Source organism: Megalopta genalis, chromosome 2 (assembly GCF_051020955.1).
Source record: "Megalopta genalis isolate 19385.01 chromosome 2, iyMegGena1_principal, whole genome shotgun sequence".
NCBI classification, from domain to species: Eukaryota; Metazoa; Arthropoda; class Insecta; order Hymenoptera; family Halictidae; genus Megalopta; species Megalopta genalis.
This window is the reverse complement of record NC_135014.1, coordinates 2,505,167-2,517,797: the sequence shown is the minus strand read 5'-3', so window position 1 is coordinate 2,517,797 and position 12,631 is coordinate 2,505,167. Positions and strand designations below refer to the sequence as shown.

The 12,631-nt window shown below is 42.1% G+C and overlaps 1 protein-coding gene across 3 annotated transcripts in view; it reads right to left on the bottom strand.

The window, feature by feature from the left end:
• Positions 1-12,631, bottom strand: part of Syn1 (Syntrophin-like 1) — an 897,245-nt gene that overhangs the window by 126,754 nt on the left and 757,860 nt on the right. For all 3 annotated transcript variants that reach the window (XM_033475740.2, XM_033475741.2, XM_076528684.1), the window contains exon 4: positions 10,077-10,285. In XM_033475740.2, coding sequence (XP_033331631.2) covers positions 10,077-10,285 — 209 coding nt within the window. The remainder of the gene's footprint in view (positions 1-10,076; positions 10,286-12,631) is intronic.

Here is a 12,631-nt window from a genome sequence, read left to right as displayed (position 1 = left end):
TAACCCTTCGCCCTCGAGCGGTGACTCTGGGGCACCGCTGAAATTTGTTACATCACGTTCTAAGGTAATCATTACATTAACAATGTTTAGAATTTAACCCTCTATGGGCCGAATTTGTTTCTTGAATGTAAAAAAATTTATGCAACGGAAAATCTATTATTATAAACCTATGTATGCTAGTTAAAAGTATATTTAACAGTTTAAACAACTTTATTATAATTAATTCGATTTGTAACTTTGAAGTAACAACGGCTCACGATGTTTCCACTTCTGTGCATGAATGCTTAAGCGTGAAATTCCATGAAACAGTTTGAATTTGGCGTTAAGCATAGATGTACGTTGCATTTGGAACTGGTTGCCAAATAGTTTTTTGTGGTCTTGGATTTTCCTCATCCGATGATAATTCGGTACTAAAGTCATCGTCACTGTCAATAATATTTATGTGTCGTCTGGTAAATGCTACTGGACGATCTTCATCGGACTCAGAATCTAATAAAGAATCTTCGGATCTGTTACCGCTGATGTGTCTAATTCTAATTCCTCTTTTATTTTTATACGATTTTGTATCCATATTTTGGGGGTATTTGATATATAAATTTGAAAATAGAAGAAAGCACAACTATTATCCTAAATACACTCGAATCTACCACAATATCCCCATGTAACCTGAAAGTTACAAAACTGTATCATATACAAATAGTGACAAAATGATTATTGAAAAGCAAATAAACAAATTGTTATTGATATACGAACTCAGAGCTATTATATACGCTTTTTTTATTTAGTAAACACCGACAAGAGCACAAATAATCCCAATTGCACAAGATGGTCCCTTTGGTTTCTATCTACAGACAACTTGCAAGGTATTCATTTTGACATTTCAGGTTGATGGTGCAGCCAACCGTCATCAATATTGTTATCGGTTTTTTCAGAAGCATTATATAATCAAGATGTATACATCATCTTGTGAAAAAAACTAAAACTATTTGGTAAAATGTGGATATATTAGCTTGTGTCTTGAAAGTTACATGGGCCCATAGAGGGTTAAAAGATGGCTAAAGAAGTGGAACCGTTTTGTAAGTCGCAAGACTCGATTTCGCATGCGTAACATGCACATTGTCGTATAAAATGAAAATGCTATAAACCAGAAAAATTATTTTAATCTACAGTTAAAATAGCTTCGAATGTCGTTGTTAGGGAATTCTTTTTTCGGAATTTTTTGAACGTTCCTATAGTAATCATCAGATGATAAGTTCGTTCAGCGTTTCGATGCTCAAGGTTATACAGAATTATTTCGGAGAGGCTCGAAAATCTTGGCGCATCCTTCGTCTGCATAGAAGTGCATAGAGTTGCATAGAATACTATAGAATTGCATAGAATTGCATAGAATTGCATAGAACTGCATAGAACTGCATAGGGTTGCATAGAATAGTATAGAATTGCATAGAAGTGCATGAAACTGCATAGAGTTGCATAGTATCGTATAGAATTGCATAGAATAGTATAGAATTGCATGGAATTGCATTGAACTGCATAGAACTGCATAGAGTTGCATAAAATAGTATAGAATTGCATAGAATAGTATAGAATTGCATAGAATAGTATAGAATTGCATAGAAGTGCATAAAACTGCATAGAACTGCATAGAGTTGCATAGAATAGTATAGAATTGCATAGAAGTGCATGAAACTGCATAGAGTTGCATAGTATCGTATAGAATTGCATAGAATAGTATAGAATTGCATGGAATTGCATTGAACTGCATAGAACTGCATAGAGTTGCATAAAATAGTATAGAATTGCATAGAATAGTATAGAATTGCATAGAATAGTATAGAATTGCATAGAAGTGCATAAAACTGCATAGAACTGCATAGAGTTACATAGAATAGTATAGAATTGCATAGAAGTGCATAAAACTGCATAGAGTTGCATAGAGTTGCATAGAATCGTATAGAATTACATGGAATTGCATAGAATTTCATAGAATTGCATAAAATTGGTAAAGTTAAATTGCTTGTATGGAATTTAATAAGTTTTAATTGCAATAAATTTTTTTTAGAATTTATTAAGTTTTTAATAAGTTCACGGACTCCCCTATATTTATACTGACTCTGAATCGCATATGACGCTATTTCACACAACACATGATCTTTTAGGAACCCATCTACCGTGTTACAGGAGGGTCAAAGTTCATTTCAAATTTGTTAAACTTTCCTCGAAGTTACCATGAAACGCGTAGCTTTGGAATTATCTCGAGAAGATGTTCGACTGTGATTTAAATTCGCCTCAGCATTCTTTCACCGAAGAAAACGTTCTCTCTATCCTTCCGCGAACTTTTCTGGGCCAACTTTGCCCAACGGTCTACCCTCCGCTTCGACAATTGAAGCGGTCCCGTTCCACCGTGCAGAAGCACTTTTCGAACCCGGATCACTTGGCGGAACCAATCGGCGGGGCCAGCCGCGGGTACTTTCGCAGCTCAACATCGAGATCCCAGTTATCCCCATAGCCGGCCGTGGGCCATGAATAAAACGGTCTCGTTAGACCGAGGCGTGTTCGCCGTTGATTGAGCGAAATCACGATGTTTGAAGCGCGGCCGAAAAACTCGGGGCGCGCGCTCTCGTCCAGTTTTCAAACTGGTCCAATTAGAAGGCCAGAAACATTTCGATCGGAGGGCTCGCGGTCCCCCTTACCTCGCTAATACCTTTTCTCCGGAGGGGGACGGATAAAACGGTGTTCGCCGTGGCTAACAGACTGCGAGAGAGTGAGAGAGAGAGAGAGAGAAGAGACACAGAGAAGGAGAGTGAGAGTGAAAAAGAGAGAGAGAAGAAACACAGAGAAGGAGAGTGAGAGTGAGAGAGAGAGAGCAGGCATAGAGAGAAAGCGCGAGAGAGACGAGGCATATATATATATATATATATATATATATATATATATATATATAGAGAGAGAGAGAGAGAGAGAGAGAGAGAGAAACAGAGAGGAGACAGAGAGAGAGAGAGAGAGAAAGAGAGAGGAGACAGAGAGAGAGAGAGAGAGAGAGAAAGAGAGAGGAGACAGAGAGAGAGAGAGCGAGAGAGAGGAGGCATAGAGAGAGAGAGAGAGAAAGAGAGAGGAGGCATAGAGAGACAGCGAGAGAGAGGAGGCATAGAGAGAGAGAGAGAAAGAGAGGAGGCATAGAGAAAGAAAGCGAGAGAGAGAGGAGGCATAGAGAGAGAGAGAGAGAGAGCGAGAGAGAGGAGGCATAGAGAGAGAGAGAGAGAAAGAGAGAGGAGACAGAGAGAGAGAGAGAAAGAGAGAGGAGACAGAGAGAGAGAGAGAGAGAGATAGAGAGAGCGAGAGAGAGGAGGCGTAGAGAAAGAGAGCGAGAGAGAGGAGGCATAGAGAGACAGCGAGAGAGAGGAGGCATAGAGAGAGAGAGAGAAAGAGAGGAGGCATAGAGAAAGAAAGCGAGAGAGAGAGGAGGCATAGAGAGAGAGAGAGAGAGAGCGAGAGAGAGGAGGCATAGAGAGAGAGAGAGAGAGAAAGAGAGGAGGCATAGAGAAAGAAAGCGAGAGAGAGAGGAGGCATAGAGAGAGAGAGAGAGCGAGAGAGAGGAGGCATAGAGAGAGAGAGAGAGAGAGAGAGAGCAAGAGAGAGGAGGCATACAGAGAGAGGGAGAGAGAGCGAGAGAGAGGAGACAGAGCGAGAAAGAGAGAAAGGAGTCAGAACGAGAGAGGTGAGAGAGAGAGAGAGCGAGAGAGAGAGAGATTGAGGGGAGCCAGCCATAACCGTGGAAGCAGTGGAGACGCAAGACCGCGGAAAGCCGCGAAGATAAAACTTGTTCCGGGACTTTGAGCAAGAGTTCTCTTCCGGACTGTTTCCCGTTTTTTTCGCCGGCGTGGATAAGGAACCGTCGCGTCGCACAGTTGTCATACTCGCCGAAGAGCCGACCATAATTCATAACTCCTTACGATTCTAACGAAAATTATATTTGTGGCTTTGGGGTCGCCGCATTCAAATCTGTGGTCATAATTTCGAATTGTTTACAGGACGATCCAATTAGCAATAAAATATTTTTTATTGGTTTTCTATGTTAAAATAATATTCTTCTGATCGAAATGATCAATTAAATGCTTCGAAATTAATCTATGTCAAGATTTCCTCATGCTTCCGATTCCTATCCTAAGTATAGCGCTTTAAAAATTATGAACTCGAGTGTTTCGAAATTAAGTTGCGTAATTAAATCGCAAACTAGTACTGCATGTGCAACAACACGGATTGGAGTTCGCAAATTATAAACTATAACAACGATGTCTCGTGAAAAAGCACAATTATTCCTCGAACTTTTCGTCGAAGTATGAATAAAATTCGCGATATTATCGGAGGATTATAATACACGAGTAAATTTAATGTTACTCGGTCTCGTCAAAATGTAGAGTTTACAATTGTAACACGCGTTTCAAGGGAAAAATGTTTTTAAAGTAGAATTATTTTGATAGGGAAGCGTTCCTGACACATTGAACGTGCCACGAATTGCAAGGCGCTCTCGAAGCTGTTCAAACTTCGCCGTCTTCGCCGAGGCTGGTATTTTCGCGATTATATTATTATCACGGCGTATTTTCAAATTTCAAGCGGAATCGGCTCTGTTGAAATACAGTAAATTACAGTAAAATTTTAATTTTTGCTTCAGCGTTTAAACAAAAATGGACAAATTGAGAAGAGGAGATACGATTATTCGAGCCTTATACAGTAATGTCTCCCTAACTGACGCTCAGATTGTACACAAAAATGGACAATTTTGGAAGAGGAGATACGATTAATTTGAGCCATGCAACTCGTTTTTATAGTTGTTGACAATAAATAAATTAATGAATGAATGAATTCGTACCATAGATTGGAGAACGTGCAAGGGTTACTATAAACTGCTGTAACTTTGCGAGAAAAAATCGCAGCCGAGTTTCTTTTTTTTTAAATTAAAGGGGAAAGATCGAACTTCGTTCTGCCGTGAACGGCATCTCGGACAAAAATTGTCCAAAGTCCGTGCGATTCGTCGAACTCGACGATACGACGTATGACGTACGACGAACATGGCCTCGCATTTAAAGGGTTACAGTGGCGAGGCTGCGTGAAACTTAAAATTCATAGTATAGTGTCTAAAAGTAGAGATTCCAAGCATTAATTTAAGAAAAGAGTCGTTGTCTTAAGGTGATTTCTCGCGGAGATATCGTCATTGAAATTTGGCCAATTTTCGTTTCACGTGGCCTTCGAATATGACGAACATGGCCTCGCATTTAAAGGGTTACAGTAGCGAGGTTGCGTGAAACTTAAAATGCAGATACATTGTCCGAAAGTAGAGGTTTCGAGCTTTAATTTAAAAAAAGAGTCGTTGTCCTAAGGTGATTTTTCGCGGAGCTATCGTCAGTCGAAGCTGACCAATGCGCATTTCGTCAAACTTGGCAATTTTCGATATGACAAACATGGTTTCACGTTTAGAAGGTTACAGTGGCGAGGGTGCATCAAACTTAAAATCGAGTACGACTACCATAAAGTGGAGGTTTCAAGCTTTAATTTAAGGAGAAGGTCATTATTCTACGATGATTTTTCGCGGAGTTTTCGTCGCTCGAAGTTGTCCTCTGTTAGAACTCGATATCTCGCTTCCAAGTACAGTAATGTCTCTCTAATTGTGCGCCCAAATTGTGCAAAAAAAATGGACAATTTTGGAAGAGGAGATACGATTGTTTGAGCCCTGCAACTCGTTCTTATAGTTGTTGGCAATTCGTAACTGTAAAAACGAACCGCAGGGATCGAATAATCTGAGCGTCAATTAGAGAGAGAATCCGAGCGTCAATTATAGAAACATTACCGTACGCCGTTTTTACAATAAATTATAAAGCCGCGAGGCTCGAACAATCGTATCTTCTTCCTCCCAAATTGTCCATTTATGTTTACAGGCTGCAGGAAAATTGAGGAGAATTTAGCACGGAACCAGCATACCAGCATAAGTCTGCTTTATATACTCGCAGCATACCGGCGGAAAGGACATAACCGTGGTTCGGTTAAATGGGTAATCGGTGCGGGAGCCTGCGGGGAGAGGCTGCTAATTGTCGCGCAGTCGCGGGCTTAATTATCCGGAACGATCGGGGGATCGTTAATTACAGCCTCTCGGCGCGCAGCTCGCGCGGAGACAAACGGCGACTCCGAGAGCCGCGGCCGCGACGGCGGAGCTGAAGCGCGAGGAAACGAACCGATCGGTTCGCCTCTGCGCGATGTTTGCTCTCGAACTTTCTCTGGAACGCGAACGTTTCCGCTCGCCGCGGAACGGCGAGAAGTTTTTCCTCTCGGTCCCTCGAACGCGTTCCTCGCGAGAGTCTTGAATTATGCGAGGCGCTATAGCACACTCCGCCTCGACTCGCCTCGCCGCGCCTCGCCGCGAGGCTCCGTGCCGTTCCGCGATAAGCCGCGCCATGGAAGATTGATCGCCCCGCGAAATTATTTCACGAAAGCGCCCCGCCGTTCGAGAGAATTATGTTAACGAGCCGCCGCGCCGCCCGTCGCCGCCGCCTCGGTTTTTCCGCAACGGCGGAATCGCTCGAGCGAGAACGATACCAGATCGATTACCATTGTTTTGACCCCCCCCCCCCCCGGCCGCTTGTCGGCTTCGATAATCTTCAGGCCGTTTGCTGGGGCTGGTTTAAGGTGGCTGCCGCTGCTTCGCGGTATTCACCGGTTAATACTTTTGCTTCGACGCTCGCGCTACGCGACGGCTGGGTCAACAGCGACTCGGAGTATTCGAATCGTTCGCTTTGATCATTCGGTTTTCGAATGATTGGTTTTTGTGATTCGGTTGGATTGCATTTGAATTGCGTTGGGATTCGATTACATTGCATTTGGATTACGTTGTAATTCAATTGAAAGATTCGAACCTTTGAATTGATTCGGTTTGTAATTATTTTGATCGCGATTGCAATTGAAATGTGATGTAATTGCAGTGAAATGTAATGGATATATAATGTAATTGAAGTACAGAGGAATTTGAATTCAATGTAATTGAAATACAATGTGATTCGCATACAATGTAATTGAAACACAATCAAATTGAATTACAATGAAATTCACATGCAACGCAATTGAACTACGATGTAATCGAACAACTTCGCAATCGAATTACCTTGCAATTTAATTCAACGGCGATCGGAACTACAACGAATTACAACCTAATTAAATCCAACGGCGATTAACCGAATTACGAACAACAATGCAATCGAATCACCGCGTAATTACAATTCCTCGAGCAAATTCGATCGTAATTCCGTTCTTAACTCCGTTCCGAAAAGCCCGATCGTCGCACCCAGAAGAAACCCGACGAAAACCCGAAGCCACAATCGTCCAATCGTGATCGCGCCTAGCGAGAGAGCGAACCCATTCCGCGGTACCGAACATGCCCGAGCACGAAATTACGCTCGTGTCGAGCAGCTAAACCGATTCTTCCGCGTTCATTTGCGCGGCCGAGTCATCGCCGTCGTCGTCGTCGTCGTCATCGTCGTGAACGATGTAGAACGCGTTGGAGGACGCATTTCCGGCAGCGACGGGCCCCGTCCGCTCCCGGCGTCGTTAAGAATCGCTCGGCGTTTCGCGCCGCTTCGCACCGCTCCGCGCCGCACCGCGCCGGGAGGACGCGATATTACGCTTCGAGACGCTTCCGTCGACGCTTTCGAGATCGTCGTAAATTGCCGGTATGCTCATGCGGGCTGGCGTCGTCGAGAGGACCGCGCGTCACCCTCCATCAAAGCGAAACTGCTCGCGAAAGAGCAGCCTCCCCGCTCGCAGCCTATCCGATTCCGGGCCGAAGAGGAAGCGCTCGAGAGCCAGACACGCTCTCGCATCCATTCCGCTCTCCTCCCGCCCCTGCGCGCCCCTTCACCCTTAAACTCGACTCTTTTCAATATTTCCCTGTCTCTTCCCTAAAATTGCTCCCCGCCGATCCTTCCTCTTTCTCATCTCCCTTATCTCTCCTCTTTCTCCACGTTCTCCCCTTTCATCTCCGACTCCGCTTTCATCGCCCTTTCTCGATCCCCTCTCCCCCCTCGCCTGTCACCCCGGATCCTCCTCTCTCCTCGTTCTCTCCGTCCTTCTTAATTCATACTTCGCCGTGTTCCAGTGGCCCTTTTTCCATTTCCTCTGCTCAATCATGCTCCCGACTCGTTTTATCAGTCAAAGCGACCCCGACGATTCTTGTCGTTGTTATTACTCCCCCCCCCCCTGTTGATTTTTCTTCCCTCCCCGCGACGTCCCGCCCGGCCCCGTCCCCTCTGCTCCCGTTCCGTCCGTCCTCGCGCCGGAATCTTTTCGTACTTCGTTTCCTTCGGCCGCGGCAATATCCGTGCAAATGTTCCGCCGCCGCCGGTTCGAGCGCGCTGACGCTGGATTTACGGAGGCACCGGGAGCAGCTGTTTTGTATTAATGGTAAATTGAAAAATTGATCGGCCCCTGTGCCACCGGCCCACGGGTTTTTAAATAGTTGAAAAGCTTAACCGGTGAATGAACAACGACCGGAACGGAACATAATATCATCGAATCGGGGTACGAGATATCTCGGATCGAACGTTGCGCCAGACACACGGAGGGAAAATAAGCGATCGTCGTTGGCCTGAAATTTTTTCTTTATTATTCTTGTTTTATTTGTCTTTATTACTTTCTACTTTGACGTGTTCGTACAATAACGGTAATTTGATCGATAACGGTTTCATTTTAAACGAAGCTTTTTTTACACGTTCGCGCGGAAGTTCGAAAATTGCAACTCGCATTCTGATGAGTTGCAACTTCTGTTTCCTGCGAACATTGCGAAGGATTGCATGGAAATGCATGGAATTACACAGAATTGCATAGAACTCCGTAACACTACATAAAACTGCATAGAATTGTATAGAATTGCATAATACTGCATTAAACTGCATAAAACTGCATAGAATTGCATAGAATAGTATAGAATTGTATGGAATTACATAGAATTGCATAGAATAGTATAGAATTGTATAGAATTGCATAGAATTGCACGGAATTGCATGGAATTGCATAGAATTGTATTGAGTGGCATAGAAATGCATAGAATTGCATAGTATTGTATACAATTGCATAGAATTGCATGGAATCGCATAGTATTTCATAGAATTGCATAGTATTGCATAGAATTGCATAGAATTGCATAGAATAATACAGAATTGTATATAATTACATAGAATTACATAGAATCCCATAGAATAGTATAGAATTGTATAGAATTGCATAGAATTGCACAGAATTGCATGAAATTGCATAGAATTGCACGGAATTGCATGAAATTGCATAGAATTGCAGGGAATTGCATGAAATTGCATAGAATTGCATCGAGTGGCATAGAAATACATAGAAATACACAGAATTGCATAGAATTGCAAAGAATTGCATAGAATTGCAAAGAATTGCATAGAAGTGCATAGAATTGCATAGAACTGCATACAATTGCATAAAATAGTATAGAATTGCATAGAATTGCATACAATTGTATAGAATCGCATAGAATTGCATGGAATTGTATAGAATTGCATAGAATTGCATAGAATTGCACAGAACCGCATAGAATTGCATAGAATTGCAAAGAACAGCATAGAATTGCAAAGTGCAGCATAAAATTGAATTGAAAGAATCAAACAATTCCCATCAAGAATGCACTTTTAGTGCAGTCCAATAAAAACTCGAAATCGTCCTTTGCATTACTAATAAGATTATTACTCTCGTTACAGCTAATTCGCATAACCTTCGTCATAAATTGCTATCGCGTTCGAAGAACCATTCTCCGGTTCTCTTCGAACCAGAAAATTCGTGCTATTTTTGTTCGAATTATTTTTTCGCAGCCTCGTAGCCTCGCAGTCCCAGAGCAGAGTTTGATCTTTTCGGGCATGAATCTCCGGGTCCGAATGGAACTCTGCGCGTCGCGGTACAACCCGCGGAATAGAATAAAGAATCGCGGCCGTCCCGTCGGCGCACCGAACGGGCGGAATCGTCGTCTCCGCGGTAACCGGGCAGTGTCGGCGTTCGCGAATTCGTTTCATAAATACCTGAAGACAGTGCCTCCTCGCGAGCCAGCCGATGTGCTGTAGCTGCGGCGGGTCCGGAAGTGCGGAGGCCAATCGCAACGCCTTCAGCGTCAGGGCGGCCAGAGCCGAGTGCAACGCGTTAAACCACACGTTCGCCTCTGCGTTGTCCGCTGCTCTCAGCCAGCATTCGTGAACGCCGTCCGGAGAGTGCAGCTCTAGGATACGGCCCTCTGCGAACAGAAAATTCGGAATTGCAAATTACATTCTGCTAAGTTGCAGCCTCTGTTTCCTGCGAGTATTGCGTTGAATTGCACGGAATTGCATAGAATAGTATTGAATTAGATTGAATAGTATAGAAATGCATAGTATTTCATGGAATTGCATAGAATTGTATAGATTTGCATTTAATTGTATAGAACTGCAGGACGCTCTATAAAACTGCATAAAACTGCATAGAATTGCATAGAATTGCGTAGGATTGCATAGAATTGCATAGAATTGCATAGAATTGTATAGAATTGCATAGAATCGTATAGAACTGCATAATACTTCATAAAACTGCATAAAACAGCATAGAATTCATAGAATTGTATAGGGTTGTATAGAATTTTATGCAATTGCATAACACTGCATAAAACTGCATAAAACTACATCCAATTGCATAGAATTACATTGAATAGTATAGAATAGCATAGAATAGTAAGGAATTGCATAAAGTTGCATGGAATTGCATAGAATTGTATAAAATTGCATGGAATTGCATAGAATTGCATAGAATAGTAAGGAATTGCATAAAGTTGCATGGAATTGTATAGAATTGCATAAAACTGCATAGAATTGCATAAAATAGTATAGAATTGCATAGAATTGCATAGAATAGTAAGGAATTACATAGGATTGCATGGAATTGCATATAATAGTAAGGAATTGCATAGAAATGCATCGAATTGTATGCAATTGCACAGGACCCTATAACAGAATTGCATAGAATTGCATAGAATTCTATAGGATTCCATAGAATTGTATAGAACTGTATAACACTGCATAAAACTGCACAGAATTGCATAGAATTGCATGGAATTGAATAGAATTGCATACAATTGCATAGAATTGAATAGAATTGCATAAAATTGCATAGAATTGCATAGGATTCCATATAATTGTATAAAACTGCATAGAACTGCATAGAACTGCAATTCTTCATCCAATTAAATAATATTTATAGTGCAATATAATTTCCGTCGACGCTCGTGACCTTCTGTCAACGCAACGACAATTTGTAGATAACATGTTTAAAAAATATATTACATTATCGAACAGAGTTTTTTCGATCGACTCGATATATTTGCTCGAACTCGATGACATATCCCGTGCTGCCGGCGTGGGCAACGAAAGCGCGAACAAATCAAGAATTCGTGCGCGCAATTAAGGGAATTTTTATTCCATTACAACGCCGTGACGTCGATCCCATCCGCTTTCATTATCGGCGAAGCACAAGCCGAGAGAGGCCAAGAGCGTAGGTCGATCGCCGACCGGTGGGGAGGAAAAGAAAAAAAGGAATATCGGATTCTCGATCAAAAGGAAATTACGTTCAAGTTAAAAGCCCCTTTTTCCGGCTCCTATCATCGGCCCGGTGTTAATGAATTTATGCTGGAAAACCGGGAGAGCGTTCTCTCTCTCCGAGCCACGGTCCCCCGTTACTTATGGTTTTCGCACTCGCGGCGGGTATAAAGTCGTTACGCGGGGGCATTCGGCGACCGAGCAACGTCGTAAAAAAATTTACAATCCATCGTAAAAAAAAAAGGAAAAAGAAAAAGAAAAAAGAACCGGCGTCCCGAATTCGCACCCAGACTCTCCCGGTTACCATTGAATCGTAATCGATTCCTGTTATCGAATTATCGAGTTTAGAAGAGAGAGAATTTCAATCCGTGAATTTTTCTATCGATCCACGCTCCGTCGATTCCCCAATTGTTTCCGATTTTTCTCTTTTCGAATTGCATTTCGCCCGTGGGTTATTTAGAAATTGCGCTCGCTCGTTCGTTCGTTCGTTCGTTCGTTCGTTCTCGGTTTAGACGATCCGCGATTCAATCTGCGATTTATTATTGGACCGTTTAGAGCGTTTATGGCGAAAACGAGCGAATGAAATGCAAAATAGTAAATTATGCTCAGTGTATAAAATAGTGAAAATCGGTGTGAATAAATTTAAACAGTGCTGTTAGGTGATTCTCAGTTTATTGCAAATATCAAAGGTGATGATAAAAATAAATTCGGATTGAATTCTTGTTCTTTTTTATTGCAGTCACGATGCAGAATTTTTATTTTGCACAAAGGTGATATAAATCAAATCGAAGGCAGTAAAAATCGCTGTAAATAAATTTAAACAGTGCTATCAAGTGATTCTCAATTTATTGCAAATATCAAAGGTGATGATAAAAATAAATTCGAATTGAATTCTTGTTCTTTTTTTTTGCAGTCACGATGCAGAATTTTTATTTTGCACAAAGGTGATATAAATCAAATCGAAGGCAGTAAAAATCGCTATAAATAAATTTAAACAGTGCTGTCAGGTGATTTTA